General features: G+C 48.4%; 1 protein-coding gene across 7 annotated transcripts in view; it reads right to left on the bottom strand.

The window, feature by feature from the left end:
- Positions 1-20,012, bottom strand: part of GRAMD1B (GRAM domain containing 1B) — a 116,232-nt gene that overhangs the window by 26,360 nt on the left and 69,860 nt on the right. For 6 of the 7 annotated variants that reach the window (XM_030964820.1, XM_030964821.1, XM_030964826.1 and 3 more), the window contains 2 exons: positions 12,234-12,444; positions 4,819-4,839 (listed from right to left, as the gene is read on the bottom strand). In XM_030964820.1, coding sequence (XP_030820680.1) covers positions 4,819-4,839; positions 12,234-12,444 — 232 coding nt within the window. The remainder of the gene's footprint in view (positions 1-4,818; positions 4,840-12,233; positions 12,445-20,012) is intronic. The other variant, XM_030964822.1, reaches the window with a different exon arrangement.

Raw genomic sequence — 20,012 nt, 5'->3', positions numbered from 1 at the left:
GAAAAGCACCTGAAAGGCAGGGAGTTAACATTGCTCCAGAAATAATCTGATGAAATGGTTACTGGGAGTTCAAAGATGATTGTGCTGATTTACAGAGAAAAGGGGGGAAATCTGTCAGGATGAAAAGCACCAGAAAGGCAGGGAGTTAACACTGCTCCAGAAATAATCTGAAATGGTTACTGAGAGTTAACCATTATGAAATGGTTACTGGGAGATAAAAGATGATTTCCAGAGAAAAGGGCTCTTCAAGACCTTTCTCACACATCAGGCCTGGATTTCTGCATTAAACTCCATCCCCATGAGTGCTGCTGCTGAAGGAGGCTCACCTGCCACCCCTGGAAAGGTTTTCCTGATGTTCTCCCCAAAATGAGGCAAAATTCCCCTTTGCAACTGGTAATCCACACACTGAAAGTCATGGAAAACCTGACAGGATGAAAAGCACCTGAAAGACCGGGAGTTAAACATTGCTCCAGAAATAATCTGATTGAATGGTTACTGGAGTTAACCATTATGAAATGGTTACTGGGAGTTCAAAGATGATTGTGCTGATTTACAGAGAAAAGGGGGGAAATCTGTCAGGATGAAAAGCACCAGAAAGGCAGGGAGTTAACACTGCTCCAGAAATAATCTGATGGAATGGTTACTGGGAGAGTTAACCATTATGAAATGATTACTGGGAGTTCGAAGATGATTGTGCTGATTCACAGAGAAAAAAGACTCTTCAACACCCTGCTTACACATCAGGCCTGGATTTTTGCATTAAACTCCATCCCCATGATTGCTGCTGCTGAGGGAGGCTCGCCTGCCACCCCTGGGAAGGTTTTCCTGATGTTCTCCCCAAAATGAGGCAGAATTCCCCTTTGCCTTTGTAAGAAATGTTTTACTCTTTCCAACAGCTGAGTTTCCACTGTGGCACCCACGAGGTCTCCAAGAGCAGACACAGCACTCTGAGCCCAGCCAGGGCTGATTTCTTATCAGCCCTGTGATGTCTGGGTATTCTCCAGAAGCTCAGGAGCTGCTCAGAGTTCCCCACAAGGGCCCTTTGCAGCCTCACAATCCAGGACAGATCCTCCCAGCTCCTCCTGCACAGGCTTCCCCTGCATTTCCCCCCAGGAAAACTCTGCCCTCTCCCCTTCACCTGCCTGCCCAGGGGCATTTTGGGGTTATTTCTGAGCTCCTGCCAGGCTGAGGGCTGCCCTGTGTGCACAAATTTGTTGGCAGAGCTGCAGGAGCAGGGCTCCTGTCCCACTCCCTGCAATCCTCAGTGCAGACTTTGCTCTCCCTGGTGGGAAGGGCTGGCCTCTATTCATCTGCCCACACCGGCTGGGACAGCAAATATTCCTGATATTCTAATATTTGGGAACACCTAAAGGAGACAATTGGTGTCTCTCCACTGCTTAGTTAAAGGAAGAAGAAAAATATTCAGGCAATCCTCAGCGCAGACTTTGCTCTCCCAAACACAGGTGGGAAAGTGTGGGCTCTATTCACTGTGGGCTCTATTCACTGTGGGCTCTATTCACTGTGGGCTCTATTCATCTGCCCACACTGACTGGGACAGCAAATATTTCTGAAATTCTAATATTTAGGAACACCTAAAAGAGACCATTGGTGTCTTTTCACGGCTCAGGTAAAGGAAGAAGAAAAATATTCAGGCACGTGATAGATAAAAGTAAAGGAATTCAGGGCAAGGCAGACCTTGGGATGTAAATGCCAAAGTGAAAACCTCATGGATTTAAATCTCACCTCTTCCCTGCTGTCAGCTGAGTTTTCTCTAACTTTTCAAATTCATCTTATTGATTCTCTTTTCCAGAGCATCCTCTGGGTTCTCCTGATGCCTGGTGCTGAGTTTAAGAGGCAAACCTTGCAGTGGAGCAGCAGAAATGCTGCAGGATATTGAGACACAAACCCTAATTTGGGAACAGGGAATAGAAGGGTTCACAGCCCAAGTGAGGCAGAATGAGGCAGGGAAACCATGGCAGATCTGCCAGGCTCAGAATGTCAGGCTCAGCGACACAGAAATGGGGCCCTTTGCCCAAAACCCAGAGAAAATAAGGAGAGAAAGAGAGAGATTTTAGCCCTGGCACCAAAATATCTCCAGTTTGTCTGTCATTTTAATGGCATCTGCTGGGTGATGAGCGGCTTCTCCCAAGTGTGGAGTTACTGACACCCCCCAGACAGAGCAGCTCCTCCTTGGGGCCCTCAGGGAAGCCAAACACAAATTTCCACCTCTCAGAGCCCCTCAGGGGTACAGGGTAAGGCACATCTCTGTTTCACAAACAAAACCACAAAGGAAAATTAGCTTTAAGGCCTGAGGTCTATTTTTATGAATTCTTTTAAAAATAATAAATGAATTAACAATAATTCACCATGCAGACACTACTGATGGCTAAACCACCAGTGGCCATCAGATTTTCCCCCCCTAAAAACCACATTATTTCCAAACCAAACTCTCCATGTACACAATTCCTCACTAAAGGCACGAGAAGCACCTCAGGGACTTTTCCTTTCCCCTGACCTGCTGCTCTTCCACCACGAGGACAAGAACACAAAGCAAACTCTAAAATTCTGAGTGCATTTATTCCCAAACTGGGGTTCTCTTCTCACTCTCACAGAGCACCTGCACCAGTTTGGATCTGTCCTCTGCAGAGCCAAGCAGAGAAAGCACAACCAGAGAGAGGGGCAGCTCTGCCAGAGCAACCCATGAGCTCACTTCACCTCTTTCCTCCCACTTCTCCATGGGGCAGGGATGGCAATCCCAAAAAAAGCACTGCTGGGATCCACAAAACACACAAGGCAGGAGAAGTTGGTGGCATTTAAGGAAAAAAACAAAAAAAAAAAAAATAGAGAAAAAGGAATCCAGGAGAGGGGAAAGGGAGGGTTCCAACTGGCAAAGAGGAATGCAGTGTTCCAGAGACAAAAAGACCAGTTAAAAGCAGCAAAAATATGAAGAAAACCGGTGATGCCCTGCAGATCTTTGAGGTCCATGTGCTCCTTTAGGGATTATTTTTTGGGTTGGGTTTGCAGAGTGCCTGGCACACAGAACAGTGTGGAGGGGTTTGCTCTGGGCATGGTGGGGTTTGTGTAAAATGAGAGTGGGGGAAAGTGGGCAAAGGAAACGTGAGGTTTCATGAGGAGGGAGATTCCACTGGTTCATTTCTAGAGCTGCTCTCAGAGGGGAGAGGAATGGAGGAACCAGAATGGTCCAAATGGCAGAAAAATCCTGCCTGGAAGGAGCTGCCAAAGAAGGGAAACTCTGTCAAGGAGATGCATTAGCAAATTTTTAATGGAAATAACACAGCCAAGTAGGACTGACTGACTTCCTGCAGTCTGTGCCTCATCCATATTTTCACACTGCTGCTTTTATCTGGCCACAATGTCTCTGCTAACTAGAAAATGGGTTTGTTTTGTTTTGTTTACAAAGGAAAATAATGGGGTGGGGTGGGGAAAACCACAAAAAAACGCAGCCAGTGCTTACTCTCCGGATGTACTGTCTCTCATGCTGAAAATATATGGAGGAAAAACAAGAGAACAGAAAGATAAGATAGAGAGGACATGAAAACACAAGAGACCCACAGAAGCAGAGCACAGCAAAGCATCATGCAGCAGGGAATGGAGCTCAGCAGCTACAGGCAGAAGCAGTAAGAGCCAAAGTCACCTCCAGCCCGGTGACAGAGTCAGGGTTTGGCAGCAGCCAGCTCAGACTGAGGCATCTGCTCACAGTCCTTATCTGACACTTCTCCACCACTCTACCTTGGTTTGTATTTTATTCTTAAAATAAAATCTTATTCTTTTAGTCGCTGCCTCTGTCCGTCTGTGCCTCTGGGGTCTCTTCCTGTGATGCTGCTCACACCCAGCAGGGTCCTGACTCTGCCTCTCCACCTCGCCCAAATCCCACATTCTGCTGGCCCCCATCCTGCTCTGGAAGGCTGCAGGAGGGCAGGAATTGTGGCTGGCCATGGATGGCTGCTGCATTTGCCTACGGCTACTTCAGAGGGTGAGGGCCCCACCGTGCAAAGGTGGCAAAGACTTTGTGCCCAGAGCAGGGCCCCTCGTGCTGGCAGAAGGAAAAAACACCAAGGCAGAAGCAAAGGGTGGTTGGTGTTTCTCTGGGGTTGGTAGAAAATAATTCCTCTGTGGCCCCCACACCAAAGGGTTTGCAGGGTGGCAGTTGTGACCCTGTTCACAGGGGTCTCAGGTTGAGGGAAGAGATGAGGATCTGACTTTTAGAAGGCTTGATTTATTATTTTATGATATATATTATATTAAAACTGTACTAAAAGAATAGAAGAAAGGATTTCATCAGAAGGCTAGCTAAGAATAGAATAGAAAAGAATGATAACAAAGGCTTGTGGCTCGGACTCTCTGTCTGAGCCAGCTGGGCTGTGATTGGCCATTAATTAGAAACAACCACATGAGACCAATCACAGATGCACCTGTTGCATTCCACAGCAGCAGATAATCATTGTTTCCATTTTGTTCCTGAGGCCTCTCAGCTTCTTGGGAGAAAAATTCTTAAGGAAAAGATTTTTCATAAAACATGTTTGTGACAGCAGCTCTGTTTGTCACCACGTGTCACCACACCCCGCGCTGGGAGGATGTGGGGAGCATCACCAGAGTGGCCCAAAGGACAAAGCTTCTGCTCTCTGTCTCTGGCATCCCTTCCCTCAGGATGCCAGCCCTCCTTTGCCAGTGCTGAGCCATTTCCAGCTCCTCCTTCTGGAAATGGTCAGGGTGCCCCAGTGCCACTGCAAAGCCCCTTTGCACCTTCCCCCCTCCCACCCAGAGCCACCCAGGGACAAGAGAAATGGGAGTACTTACATTATACCAACTCTGGCTTTTCTGTAAGGACAAAATAAAAAAGAAGCATTAGTTAGCACAGAGATCTTAGGATCAAAAAGAAACAGGGACAGAGAAAGCAGGTCCAATCTGGTTTGGATCATTAGTGAAGTGAAAGTGGGATTAAACAGAAGATTGCAATGGGTTTCACAGTGTGGTGTGACACAGTTATCCCCAGTTACAGGAGCAAGGGACAAATCCAGCAGCAGGAGTCTGGAACAGGAAACAGTTCAGGCCAAGGTGTGCATGTCCACATGCACACACACACAGACATGCTGTCACCTTGTCTGCAACCAGCAGGGCCAGCCAGCAGCAGAGGAGCTCATCATCATCATCATCATCATCATCATCACATCATAATCATCATCATCATCATCACATTATCATCATCACCATCATCATCATCACATCATCACATTATCATCATCACCATCATCATTATCATTACATCATCACCATCATCACAATATCATCATCACCATCATTATCATCACATCTTCACATTATCATCATCACCATCATCATTATCATTACATCATCACCATCATAACATTATCATCATCATCACCATCACCATCTCATCATCACTGCCAGCCACCTCTTTCGGGTTTTCATTCTTCCACTGGCCGCGTGGTAAAACTCACATTGAGCCCTCCAAGCACTGCCAAGGGCAGGGACACAGCTTTGCCCACAAAAGGCAAATGTCCCAAGGGTATTTTGAATTTTAAAAGGCACACACACACACACACACACACACACACACACACAGAGCCAGGAAAAGTGCTGTACAAAATCGCTAGAGAAGCTGGGCAAGAAAAAAAAAAGCTGGGATTTTTTTTTTTCAGCATTTCAGCCACAGTGTTTTGCATCATCTGCACATGTGATTTTTTTCCCTCCCCATCCTTATCATGGCATTTCAGACGGTTGGAGAGGACAGGCCACACATCACACTGGAGCACACAAAAGAGCTGGCTCAGCTTGGAAAGTCACGCTTGGCAATTTTCAGCTGGAGGTGAGATTTATCTGCACAGGAGAGGAAGGAATGAGCTTCCCACTGCAGCCAGGCTGGCTTTCCAAGGGCAGGACACTGAGCTCCTTCAGGACACAGGAATCCCCCTTTTCTGGGGGGATTTCCCTCCTGGCAGTGAAGCCTGGGGGCACCAGAGCCTTCCCCACCAGCGTGGGCAGCTCCAGCTGTGCTGTCCCCTCTCCCAAACCCTTCAGTGGATAACACACAAGGACAGAAGCAATATTTCACCGCCTTTTCTCCTCTGAAGCCATCTTGCTGCTGGAGAATTTTCCAGGCTTTGCAGGCAGTTTGGAATAGGAAGGGAAGCATTCTGTGCTGTGCCTGGCCACAGAGGCTGCAGGAACCTCACTGGGAATTCCCTGGAATGTTCACAGGGACACAGGCACTGCCTGCCTGCCAAGGACACACAGGGAAGGAGGAAAAATGTTGATGAAATCCAAGTGCAACAGATTTCTGTGAAGAGACAGGGGCTGCTCTGTTCCCACCCCTGGATCTGCCTGCTCCAAGCTCCCTGTGTGCCCCTCCAGCCACAAAACCTCACTGCATCCCATTTTTGAAGCATCCACTGCAGAGCTCTCTCATGAAAAGCCCCACAGTAACACAGCACACAGGCTAAAATACAAAACTCTGACATCAAAAAGAGGAACAGCCTCTTCTTTTCCCCCAAATCCTGGGGAAAGGAGATGAGCTGAGGGACTGAACACAGAGCATGGCTCATATCCCCTTCCAAGCCGAGGAATTTCCTCCTGCTTCCCACTCTTCTCCATACTTGGCCATACCTGATCCATTCATAAAGGACTGGGCTGAAGTCATCCCTCTCTGCAAGTAGGACGTGGAAAAAAAGCCTTATGCAACCCAGTGTAGACTAAAAAAAGCAGCAGGGTAATTAATCTGAGCCATGCACACAGCACCTTGTCCTCAGGAGCACAGGCCCTGAGATGGAGTTGATTTTCCTGCAGATTTGTTTTGCCATCTGTCTGCCTTAACGAGCAAAAGGCGTAACTCAGAAATTCCTGGGGGGGAAAAAACCTCATAATCAAACCATAATTGGCACACGCACAGCAGAGGCACTGCTGTCACTCTGCCTGCTCAATCAGGGTGCCCATGCTGTGGTGTCAGCACAGCCCAACAGGATTTCAGGCCCCTCTGCTGCATTCATTGCAGGATTTTGTTTTCCCTCCTCAAATTTGAGTTTTCCTGAATCAAGGGTCCTCTATAAAGGAGCTCTGCAGGTTCTTCTTTAAGCTCTTCCACACAAAAAATTATATTGAGATGCATAATTATGGATTATGGATGATTATACTGATACTCCATTATACTGATGTCCATAATTTTACCCATATCCTTAATTACACCAACACTCAAACCTCAGCTTTTGCCTCCACCAAATCCAACAGACTTGTCCAAAATCCAAACAACCTCAGCCCTTAAATCTCTCTTCTAATTAATTTTTTTTAAACTGAGAGGGAGATGCAAACTGTGAAAATCAACAGACAGTAAAATGGAGAGGGGGAGAGGAAAAAAGAAAGAAAAAGGAAAAACATATTCTTACTTTGAGCAGGTTAAGTCTGTCATACTGGAAAAAGAAACCATAAGCATTAGAACAGAAAAGAGAAAATAAATAAGTAACAGGAGGAGGGGGTTGCACACAGACAGGGAGAAGATGGGACAGGTTTGCAGAGATGATGCTACAGGAGCACAGAGCAGAGCTCGTGGTTACAGGGGGGCTGTAACCAGGAAGAGCTTGGGAGGAACGTGAAAAATGGAATGTTTTCTCTAAGCCTTTAATTGTTGCCTCTAAAAAGTCACGATTCAGTGCCCTGACACCTGCATGCAGTGCTTGGGAAGGTCACAGCTCTGCAGGGCACACAGGTCACACACCAAACTGCGGCCTGATCACCCCAAACAGAGCTTCTGCCTCTCAGCATCACTGGCACTCCAGCGGAGCACTCCAGGCCTTCAGAACTCCTGGTGGAGCACTGCCTGTGACAATCCCAGTGCTGAAAAACTCCTGGTGGAGCACTGCCTGTGACAATCCCAGTGCTGAAAAACTCCTGGGACAATCCCAGTGCTGAAAAACTCCTGGTGGAGCACTGCCTATGACAATCCCAGTGCTGAAAAACTCCTCAGACAATTCCAGGGCTTAAAAACTCCTGATGGAGTGCTGCCTCTGACAATCCCAGTGCTTAAAAACTCCTCTGATAATTCCAGTGTTTAAAGCTCCTGGTGGAGCACTCCAGTGCTAAAAAACTCCTGCTGGAGCACTCCCTGTGACAATTCCAGTGCTCAAAACTCCTGCTGGAGCACTGCCTGTGACAATTCCAGTGTTTAAAACCCCTGATGGAGCATCTCCTCTGACTATTCCAGTGTTTTATAACTCCTGCTGGAGCACTCCCTGTGACACTTCCAGTGTTTAAAAACTCCTGGTAAAGCACTCCAGTGCTAAAAAACCCCTGCTGGAGCACTCCCTGTGACACTTCCAGTGCTCAAAACTCCTGCTGGAGCACTCCCTCTAACAACTCCAGTGCTCAAAACTCCTGGTTGAGCATTCCCTGTGACAATTCCAGTGTTTAAAAACTCCTGCTGGAGCACTCCCTGTGACAATTCCAGCATTTAAATCTCCTGGTGGAGCACTCCAGTGTTTAAAACCCCTGATGGAGCATTGCCTCTCACTGTTCCAGCGTTTAAATCTCCTGCTGGAGCACTCCCTGTGACAATTCCAGCATTTACATCTCCTGGTGGAGCACTCCCTCTGACGGCAGCGCCGCAGCACGACAGAACAGCACAGACAAAAGAGGGCAGGGAGCTCAAGCAGCAATTGTACCAACACAGCAGCAAACTCATGGGCTCAAGCTGCTCCACCCCATTAGGCAGACAGGTTGGGAAAGCAAACCACTCTTCCTGCAGGAGATGGGCGGGGAGAGGAGAAGAGGCTGAGGAAGGAGAGTTTAGAATCTTTGCCCTCTATTTTTTTTTTTTTTTGTTCCTAACCTCTCCCTGTGTGAGCGGACAGCAGAATTGTCTGTGTGCAGGGGAGCAGGGGGTTAATGCCTGAAAATTCTTCATTTGTGCCAGAGGAAGCACAGAACAGAGATCCAGGCTGCACACTTGATGATGCTCATGGATCCAACTCAAAATATTCTGTGTGAGCAGGGCAGGAGGCTCTGGTGGGCTGCTGGGGGTCCCTCTGAACTCGCCTGGGCTCCACTTCCCTCACTTTCCCCAGCTGCCTCACACTGGTTGGGTTTTTCCCTCTCAGAGAAGCAGGGGCTGGCTGCAGGCACCTCAGAGCACACGCATTTTATAAACATCCCTCTGTTCCAGGCTTCTTCCCACCAATCTCTCCTCAAACCTCTGCACCTGCAGCTCAGCACAGCCTGTCCTGCCCCACACTCACCAGCAACCCTGCCAGGACTCTGCCACTCCACACCTTTCACACCTCACCTTGAGCCTTTGGTCCCCCAGCGCTCCCCTGCACTTGCCCCAGCTACAGATACCAAGCACAAAACAATCTGTCTGAAACAAAACCCGCCAAGAAGCCCCCAGCAGATCATGCAAGGTCAGGCTGGTCACAAGGACCATGGCCAAGGGATGACAGTGAGCCAGCACTGCTCTCTCACAACTTGCCTAGAAGGAAACCTGAGGCATCCACTGGGGAAAGGCCAAGACAAGGATTCTGTGGATTTTTGTGAAGCCATTCTGTGGATTTTTGTGAAGCCATCCAAGCCATTCTGCTGCCATAAAGTGGAATTGCCAACAGCCTGGCACTTTCTCCAACCACACCCCACCTGTGTTTCTGATTTTCCCACTCTTCTGAGGGCAGCACAGAGGTGTGAGATCAAATCCCAAACGATCTTATCTCCAATTCGAGCACCCACAGAGGGATCTTCCACTTCTCACCTCTCAGAGCGAGCCCATGAATTCTCACAATTCATTTGGGACAGGTCTGCTCTACCAGGTTCAAGCTGGGTTCACTTGAAATCACTGATCTTTAATATTTACATCACACAGCAGAGCTTGCCAGGGCAGTAAGCTGAGATCACTGGCCACAAAAATGCAATTTATCATGAAAAGCAGGGTGAAGAAGTCATGGAGAACAACTCTTGTTTCTGAAATCATGGAAGGAGAAGGAAAGAGAAGGGATCGTGGCTCTGTTCAGCTCCAGAGGATTTCTCCCTGGCAAAGACAGCAGCTCACTTCAAGGGAGAGGGGAGAGCAGAACTGAAAGGCTGAAACGATTTGGGAGCAGCTGCAGGGCTGTGATGGACAGGCCAGTTCTCAGTCTGTGTGAGCAAATACAGAGATGGCAGCGATGCCAGTGAACCCAGCTTCCAGCTACAGGCACGGGGCTGAGCTCTCGCTGACATTCTCCCAGGCACAGCAGGAGAATGCCTGACTGGGGCCAGCACTCAGCACCACAGGGAGGGATCCTGAGTGATGAGACAGCTCTACAGTGGGGGACAGGAGAGAAAAAAGAAGGCTTACTTTGGAGAGGCGCTTGTGTGACTTAATCGGAGAGAAAGCATGCAGGAATGAAAAGAGAGAAATTAGGGACAGAAGAAAAAATCACCTGGCAGATCAAGAGAAGGAAAACCCACACACCCAACAGAGAGCACTGTACCCCTTCTTCCTCGTGGAAAGCACCAGGAATTACAGTTCAGCTTTAGCAGCCACTGTGTTGGTAAAATTCTTACTCCCATGATTTTAATTTTGAGGGCCAGAGTGACACAACTCCTCTCTGTGGTTCCCTGTCACTTTGCTTTTTTAAGATTTTCTGAGCTTTTTAATGTTGACATTCTTGTAGTGAACTTTCTCACACACTTTCTGTAATTAACTCATTGTTTTGCGTTCTTTTATAGAAGAAAAGTTGATAGACTGTTGGTTTGTCCAGTGTCATTGGAGAGGTGGCACTGTCACCCTCCAATCCACTGTCACTCTTAGAAAACTATAAATGTTAGAGTTAGAAAATGAACTTCTTTTTTCCTTCACCTTGAAAACAGAGGTGTGTGCTTGTGTTTTTTCATGTCCTATAGCGACAGCTCCCCGTCCCAAGGAGCCCATTTCCCTGCATGTGGCTCTGAGTTCAGCATGCCCTGCATCCTCCTGCCTCCCATCCATGGCTTCCTTTGGGAACTCAGCGCTGGCAACCCCGTGCTGAGGGTGTCACCAGCACTGGGACGGGGTTTGTAGGTCACTGCGTGCACAGGAAGCCAGGCTGACCTCAAGGGCAACCTCAGAACGCCAATGATTCAGCTTGAAAAACCCTTTTCCCCCCCTCTTCTGAACTCACAGACTCGCCCCAGAGTGGTGAGAGATTAGAATGTGGGCCACTGAGTGCTGTTCCCTCGGCTGAGTGGCCACCAAGGGGAGGGGATGAGGATTTCTTGTCTGTGACACAATCCAGCAATCAATCAGGCAAAGATCTAACAATTCATTTCATACAAGCCATCAGAGTTCTGCCTGTGAAATTATTCAGGCTGAAACGTCTCACTTCAAAAATCTGGGCAAACACAAGTGCTCCTGACAGCTGACACATCACTGATCTCAGGGTTAGCATCAAAGGTTTATTTGGCACCCCAGGCTCTTGTGTGTGTTTTCCCAGGTCCCACTCCTCACACAAAAACCTAGAGACAAACCTGAAATCCTTTACCCCTGCACAGCAAAGACAAGGCTGTTTCTAATATCATCCAAAGACACAAAACCTTCCTGGGGAAAATATCAGCTACCCTGGGCAAGCCAGCCATAACACTGCAGCCATGGAAGGGATGGGCAGAGGGTGGGAAAAGTGATTCTGTGCAATTTGAACTGATCTCAGAGGGCTTGGATAGGACTGGGGAAATGCACAGGCCCTTCACAGGGGAAACCTTGCTTATTACATGATAAAAAGCAATTGCAACAGCTGATTTTCAAGGTGTGCTGAAAACCCCTGGTGGAGGGGTTTTCCCACAGAGCCTCCCAAGGAACGGGACCTCGAGAGAAAGGACCTAGAGAAAGGACCTAGAGAAAGCAGGACCTTGAGAGAAAGGACGTAGAGAAAGGACCTAGAGAAAGCAGGACCTTGAGAGAAAGGACCTTTCCTCGAGAGAAAGGACCTAGAGAAAACAGGACCTAGAGAGAAAGGACCTAGAGAAAGGACCTTTCCTCGAGAGAAAGGACTTAGAGAAAAGAGGACCTAGAGAAAGCTGTAGCCTCAGAGCTGTGCTGAGCCCGACCCAGGTGAAGGACTCTGAGTTAGGAGAACCCTCAGAAACCCCACGTGGGAAGAGGGAGGGAACCAGCCAGAGAAGAAGGCGGCAGAGGACAAAGCCAACGCGGCAGAGCCCGGCACCGTGTCCCCGCGTCCCCACGGCCCCGCGCTCGCCCTCACCTTGGAGTTCTTGGCCCCGCTGCGGCCTGACTGGGAGGAGCAGCTCCTCTGGACACCCTGCTCCGGCGTGGACGGCGACTTGTCCGAGGAGTGGTCGGAGCCCTTCTCCACCATGGCGTCCCCCGGCGCGTCCTGCGGCGTGGGCGAGCGCGAGCGTTTGCGCAGGATCGGCGAGCAGGCGGGCGTGCTGCGGTTGGAGTTACTGGCGGTACTGCGGGGAGGGCACAGAGCAGGGTTAGAGCATCTCCGAGCTGCAACACCCCGAGCTGGGCAGCAGCCACAGCACAGAGCTGCTTCCTGAGCTGTCAGAGCAGCACGCCCCGCGCCCCCCGTGGATTTAGGCACTTCTCCTTTACCAGAGGAACTGCTGGCAGTGCCTTTCTCCAGCCACCCTCGCAGCCCTCAGACCACACAGCAATGCCCACCAGAAGGAACTCGTTGGCTCCTGGGGTTTCAAATGATCTGAGCTTAGGAAAATCAAGTGTGCACTGAAGAATGAGAGAGGTGTCAGCGTGTGCTCAATACAGCCTCGCTCTGCCCCTCCTTTGTTAGCGCAGCTCTTCTCAACAGGATGCACGAAAATGGGGTCACACCTTTCACAAAACACCCCATCAAAGAGCATCAGAAACCCCTGGGCTCTGGGAGGGGAGTCATGATGACATTCAATGCAGCATTTCCTGTACAGAGCCATCCTTTCCCACACCAGTTAGAGCTGGGCATGGAAACGGTTTGCTGTGACCCAAAAGCCTTTGTGATTACAAAAAAAATTAAAAATTAAGTTCCTTTTTCGCAATGGGAAAAGCAAGGCCTTTCAGAGTTTTACAGAAATTATGAGGGGAATGAAATTTCTCTTTCCTCAGCAAATGCCCCAGTACATAGATCAGCAAGCCAGTAACACACAAACTAACACAGAACAGGAAAACTCAGATTTCCTCACTGCTCCTTCTCTTTTGATGCCTCTCCTTCCTGCCAGACTCTTCAAAATCCCACACACTACCCCCATTTTTCCCTCCGTCACTCATTTCCTTCAGGAGTCAAATCTATTTCTGACCAGCCCAGACATCCTCGAGGCTTCTCCAGCTGTGCTGCCCAAGTCAGCAGGTCACAGAGGAGCCTGGTGCAAGGGCTGGAGCTGTGCTAACCTCTTCAGGAGCCTGTTTTCTCACGAGCAGCACCAAACATCTGACAGCACAGGCAGCAGGGAAAGGATGGAGGAATTACAACTGCAAGGGACTGAATTAAAGAAGTTGTTACAGGGCTATGATTAAAGCCAAATTGCACACAGCAATCACAATAATGCACAGCAATGTACTCCAAAAGGATCATTTCCTCCCTGAAAACCTAGAGGAGCTGAACACATGCCTGAGGTTTCATTAATTCCCAGATAAAAACCATATCCATCTCTCCTTACCTCTGAAGATGCCAAAACCATTTTACAAGCATTAGTTAGATACAAGCAGCCAGTGTAACACACTCCCCGCGTTTGGCTTGGTTTAGTTTTGGATGAACTGCTCTTGTAAATTCTCCTTTATTTGCTCACTGCTTGTGTCAATGCACAAGTAATGAAATTTTCCCTGAGCAGCCTGCAGGAAGCACCCAGCCAAGCTGCTTATGCAAACAGGGCCAGAATCAGATTTCCTAGGAGCTGGCACGGGGCAGGAACAGCAGCGTGGAGCTTCCCAGGAGCCCCTGAGAAGATGTTTTCACCCCTAGAAAGTGTGGAATTTCATTTCAGGCTTGAAATGAAAATGGGTGTGCAAAATGTTCTGTAGGCAGGAAGGTGGGTTAAGTTAAACTCTGCTCTTTTACCTATTTCTACCCAGTAGGATGAGAAATATAGAGAAATAAAAACCTGTTCAAATATCACCCAAACCCCAAGGCAGCTCCAGTGCAAAACAATCCCCCTTGGCTTGGGGCTCTTCATAAGGAGCAATGGCACATCCCCAAAGGACAAATTGTCACATCATCTTGTCCTGTGCCCTCCCTTTCCCTGGACAAGGCACAGGAATATTGAATGCTAAACCAGTGCAGCAATAACTGCAGCAATATTCAAGATTTAACCCCCCAATAATAACTGAAGGAAAACACAAATCCAAAAATGATCTGGACCATTCTCCCAGCAGCTCTGCCTGCCACAGTTCAGGTATAACATAAACCAAAATTATCAGGGATTTCTTAGTTACTGAAGTATTAAAAAGCATCAGGTTCCTTCACAGATTTTTCAGCTGATCCAGTCAAAACGGGTGTTTCACCTGGTCTGTGCTCCTGCAAGACTCAATTTTAGCAGCCCAGCAGAGCTAGATCGGTGATTCCAAATTCATCAGCAGCAGTCCCAGAGATGGAATTGGTTCTGAACTGATGGAATTGGTTCTGAATTGCCATTTTTACAGAAAAAGCAGACTTCTAGTTAAAACCTCTGAATTCTGAGGCTGTGTTGGTCCTGCTTGTTGTTGAGGCAACACAAACTGGTTTATGTGAGAGGTCCCCAAAAACACAAGGCAAGAATTTGAAGCCACTGTCCCTGACCAGCACATCACGGGCGAAACCTGTGTGAACACACGGATTAATTTTTCTTCCACAGCTCTACAAAACCTGAGTTTACCACACACAACCCCTGTCTCATTTTCACTTCGTGCGAGTTCAGTTTCACTTTGAGCTTGAGTTTAGAGCAGCTCTGTAAAGACCAAAAAAAAAGCCAAATTCAGTCCAGCCTCTGTTTGCTTTCATTTTGCACTTGGGAGATTTTGCTGCTGCTCAATGAAAGCTCAGAATGAGCAGCTCAAAACCAGGGTACAGCTGCCACAGCGTGCAGGTGAAACTCAAAAATGCAGAAAGTTTGGGGCTATTTTAGTCTTTTTAAGGTCTCACAAAGCTCCTCCAGGTGGGTTTTTAGTCACAGCCCAGCACTGCAGCTGCACAGGAGCAGCACCAGCTTAGATGTTTTAGATCATTTAGATGCATTCAGATCACTGCTTAGAGCTGGCAATTTTATTTTTGCCCAGCTCACACACTGCCATAGCCACAACATTTGGTGCCGGCTCTGCCAAGCACAACCTTGGGCAGATTGTGGCTTCCAAGCTCGTTTTTAAGTTTAAAAAATTAAATCCATCCACAAATATCGTGTTAGGTGTGTGTGGATTCTCATCTTTGCAGAAATAGGAGAGGAAATAACATGAGGGGGTCCTTCTCTGGCTCTCCCTGCAGGCAGTGGCACAAATATCAAACCCAGGAGGGCTGAATTTCCTGATAATCGGGAAAAGCTGAATATTTCTCACATGAAGGACTCCACAAACAGATAAAATGATGAATCTGTTGGCTGATGCCAACGAGGATGGGCACAGAGAGCTCAGGGCTCTCCCTGCTCCTGCTCCTTCCCTGGAGTTTGAATTCCCCTCCTATTTTCTGATGAATGGGAAAAGCTGAATATTTCTCACATGAAGGACTCATTTCAAGCTTGTTTCAAGCTCGTTTCAAGCTTTTTTAGTCTAAAAAATTAAATGCATCCACAAATATCGTGTTAGGTATATGCGGATTCTCACCTGTACAGAAATAGGAGGGAAAAATAACACCAAGGGCTCCTTTGTTGGCTCTCCCTGCAGGCAGTGGCACAAATATCAAACCCAGGAGGGCTGAATTTCCCGATAATCAGGAAAAGCTGAATATTTCTCACGAGGGACTGCACAGACAGAGAAAATGAGGGGTCTGTTGGCTGATGCCAGTGAGGACGGGCACAGAGAGCACAGGGCTGCCCCTGCCCCGAGCCCCTCAGGGCTCTCCCTGCTCCGGCTCCTTCCCTGGAGTTTGAATCCAGCCCAAGCCCGGCCATGACGAACGCTTTCTGCAGTTGCCATGGCGACCAAGGCCTGCCATTGAACCAGGAATCCACGCCTGAAATGCCAAAACGGCCCTGACCCACTTCGAAAAAAAAATAATTGTAATAAATAACGCTTTAGAGACCTAATTGCCCAGAGCGCATTCAGGGCCTCACGTCCCCCTGCAGAGTAGCCTTCAGTGGGTGAGACAGATTAAGTGAGGGACAGAACACAAACAAGCCCACCTAAGCAGCAGCCCCTTTGCTCTGAGGTGAAAACCTCTGCACAGAGCATTTGAAAGCACAGAAGGCTGGGTTTGTCTCCTTGCTTTATGTCCTTGCTGTCCCTAAAGGAAAAACCTCATCAAAATACCATCAGCAAGTGTGGGGTGGGTGGGAAGAGGCCAAACTCTGCTCAGATGTGGAGGAAAAGCATCAATATCTGCAGCAGTGTAGCAAAGAATCCACAGCCTGCCAAGACCTTGGAGCTGGAGAGGGATTTTTAGCAGAAATTGTAGTGATAGGACAAGTCAGACTGAAAGAGGGGAAATTTAGGTGGGATAAATGGAAGAAATTGTTCCCTGTGAAGACGGGGAGGCCCCAGCAGAGGTGCCCAGAGAAGCTGGGGCTGCTCCATCCCTGGAATTCCAAGGATGGGTTTGTCTCCTTGCTTTATGTCCTTGCTGTCCCCTAAAGGAAAAAACCTCATCAAAATACCATCAGCAAGTGTGGGGTGGGTGGGAAGGGGCCAAACTCTCCCGATATGGAGGAAAAGCATCAATATCTGCAGCAATGTAGCAAAGAATCTGCAGCCTGACAGGATCTTGGAGATGGAGAGGGGTTTTAGCAGAAATTGTAGTGATAGGACAAGGAGTAATAGATTCAGACTGAAAGAGGGGAAATTTAGGGTGGATAAATGGAAGAAATTGTTCCCTGTGAATGTGGGGAGGCCCCGGCAGAGGTGCCCAGAGAAGCTGGGGCTGCTCCATCCCTGGAATTCCAAGGATGGGGCTTGGAACAGCCTGGGATAGTGGAAGGTGTCGCTGCCCATGGGACAGACAATGTTTAAGGGCCTTTCCCACCCAAACCATTCTGGGATTCTACAAGCTTTCCTTCAGCTGATGAAAAAGAACATTTGGCAATGCAGGGACCAGCCCCTGAGACACCAGGGGAGACACAGAAAGGCCAAATTTCCTCCTCCAACAGAATATTCTCCGTAAGGATCTGAACAAGGTGATGAACAGAGCTTCCCCAAGCTGTCACTTTGGGAAAGGCATCCCAGAAGATAAGCTTGGTGTTCTTAAAACCATAAAGGAACTCTTTATAATGTTTTCATGGAGAACTGCACGAGAAGCCTGCCTTTGCTGCAGTCTGTAAATGAACCCTGCATGAATGACACCCAAGCATCCTGGAGTGACACCAAAGTCTGTCCACCCAGCAGCTCTGAAATCACAGCCATCCCTGGCACTGACACAAGCAGCTCCTTCCCCAATGTGCCCCCAGAGCCGGCGGCCATCTCCACAGGGCATTGTCACACACCTGGGACACAGCTCAGCACAGCAAATCCCTCTGGCTCGGCCACTTGCAGGATGTGAGGTAGAATTCAGCCACAAGCAGGAAAAGGACCAAAGAATTCTGCAGCTAGAGCAGCTGAGCTAAACAAGCAGCAGCCTCAGGTACTCAGCTGCGGCCACCAGCAGCTTCTCAGGGGCAGAAAAAACACCACCCACAGCATTCCCTGCAGTGCATTCCTCAACCCCTTGGATTCCCTCAAGCAAGTCCTGATCTGGAAAGCTTAAAGGCCTCCAAGCCTTCCCTCAGCTCTCAGAAGAATTTGCTTTCCAAGAGTCATCCTGCAATTACTCACTCCTCCCTGCAGCACCGACCTGGTAACGAGCTCCGCCAGGCCCAGAATTGGGGTTTGTGCTGCAATTTGAGCTCAGCTCTGGAAGTGCTGAGCAATACGTCCCCAAACCAGCAGAAATGCACAGATTGAAGCACATGTTGAACTCTCTGTGTCTGAAATCCACGGGCTGTGCAAAGCCAAGCCTGTGCCTGCACTTCCCTGAGCCAGACCGGAGGAGATCCTCGAGGGCAGCACAGAACTGTGCTGATCGTCCGGAAAAGAGCAGAAAGGTCAAGAAGGCACCTCAGGCCCGGCCGTGGCACTGAAAAGAGTTAATTCTCCTCAGAAGCAGCTATTAGAGGGGTTAATTAGACGCCTACAAAGATACTTCTCTGCCATCCAGTCTGACATCAGTGGAAAACGAGGAGATGCAGCAGCTCATTATGCAGTCTCCCGAACAGCAAGCAGATGGTAACAACTTTTGATCACCAACCTACACTCCCTTCAAATTGATAATCCAAGAATGAAAACCTGCACAGATCCTGGAGCAATTCCCTGGGCCCGCCACTGCTCTACAAGCAATAACAAAATGTTATATTTCTATTACATCTCCCAGCAAGAGAGACAAAAGAGAAAGCAATAAGTCAAAAAAGCAATGACACCTGCAGGGCTGTGCAGAAACCAAGGAGTGTTTCATGACAAGTGCTTTGAAAAGAATCATAAAAATAGTCTGCCTTCTGCGTGTTTTTTAGCAGGAAAGTCCCGCTTTGTTTAAGATTTATTCTGTCTATTTTGCCATTTCACAGAATGCTGTCCTCCCGTGACATCCAATCACATGTTTACATATTCATGAAATAAAATTAATGCAATTATTATGCCTCAGAGGATTAGCAAATCACTGCAAGCATTAGGGAAGAATTTGCCTTCTGCCCAGAGCCAGCAGTGCGAGGATGGGCAGACGCATTATTAACCATGGCATTGTCCCTGTGGATCACCCGATCCTGGTTACCACTGGAGACAGACAGACCCATGGACAAACGGCCTCATCTCTCACAGAAACCCCCCCATCAGCCAGCTTGGAAGAAACCTCTCCTTTCCTGCTTGGAGTGGCTGCAAAAATCCCGAGGAAAAGCTGGAAAATGTTTCTGAAATGCAACAAGAGAGATCTTAATAATAAATCCAATAATGCACCAGTCACAGCTTGGAAAGGGTCATTAATGGGCAGGGTCATAAATCACACCCTAAACCCTCCCTCAGTCACAAACTATTGCAATTCCACTTGCTCCAAAGGAAGGCAAGCCACATAAAACAAACTATGATGGATAATAGGAAGAAATCTGGGAAGCAGTGAAGGGGAAACAGCACAAAGTAAGAATTTCACATCCCTCTGAAGGTGACAGACACAGCCCCACCACTGTCACCTGCAGGTCACCCACTCTGCAGAGGTACTTCCCAAGGAGGAACAGATCCAGGCTTTGTTTTCCTCCCCTCCCCACCACAAACTCCACAGCTCCTGTAATTAACAGCAGGAACCGCAATGTCTGAGGCTTCCATCAACATCTCCAAGGCTGGAACTTGGGGCAGAACAGAGCTCACAAGCCTTGTTTTAAGAAATAAACAAAACAACAACAGACACTGCTCAACCATCTTTGATGTTGAGGGAAGTTTTGAAAACCCGACAGCTCAAAGGATAAAAATAAAAATTAAAATAAATCCAAGCTGGTTATTTTAATCCTTGTCGTTTCCAAGCTAACATCAGAATCTTTCAGTGCTTTGGGGATGCAATGCTGCTGTCATCTGCGCTTTATTCCAAGGGAGAGTGAGATAAAGCAACAGAGCTGGTGCTGAACACCCAGACTCACTTTTGGGTGGGGATGTAGAGGTGATACAACTCCCAGATTCCCTCCAGAAGAGCTCAGGCACTTTTTCCCCTGCTGTACCTCCAGCAAGGCTTCATGGGCTTTATCCCCAGCCCAGCATTGTCCCCCTGAGCACACCCCAGCCTTGACCAGGGCTCACAAAGCCCGGTGGGAGTGAGCCTGAGGAAGGCTCCAGGAAGGCTGGGAGCAGCCCGCAGGCAGCGGGGGCGGGCAGGGACATTGTGCAGCAGGAGCAGGAGACA

The sequence above is a fragment of the Camarhynchus parvulus genome, chromosome 24 (genome assembly GCF_901933205.1).
Source record: "Camarhynchus parvulus chromosome 24, STF_HiC, whole genome shotgun sequence".
NCBI classification, from domain to species: Eukaryota; Metazoa; Chordata; class Aves; order Passeriformes; family Thraupidae; genus Camarhynchus; species Camarhynchus parvulus.
The sequence above is the reverse complement of the archived record's forward strand: the minus strand, read 5'-3'. Positions and strand labels throughout refer to the sequence as shown.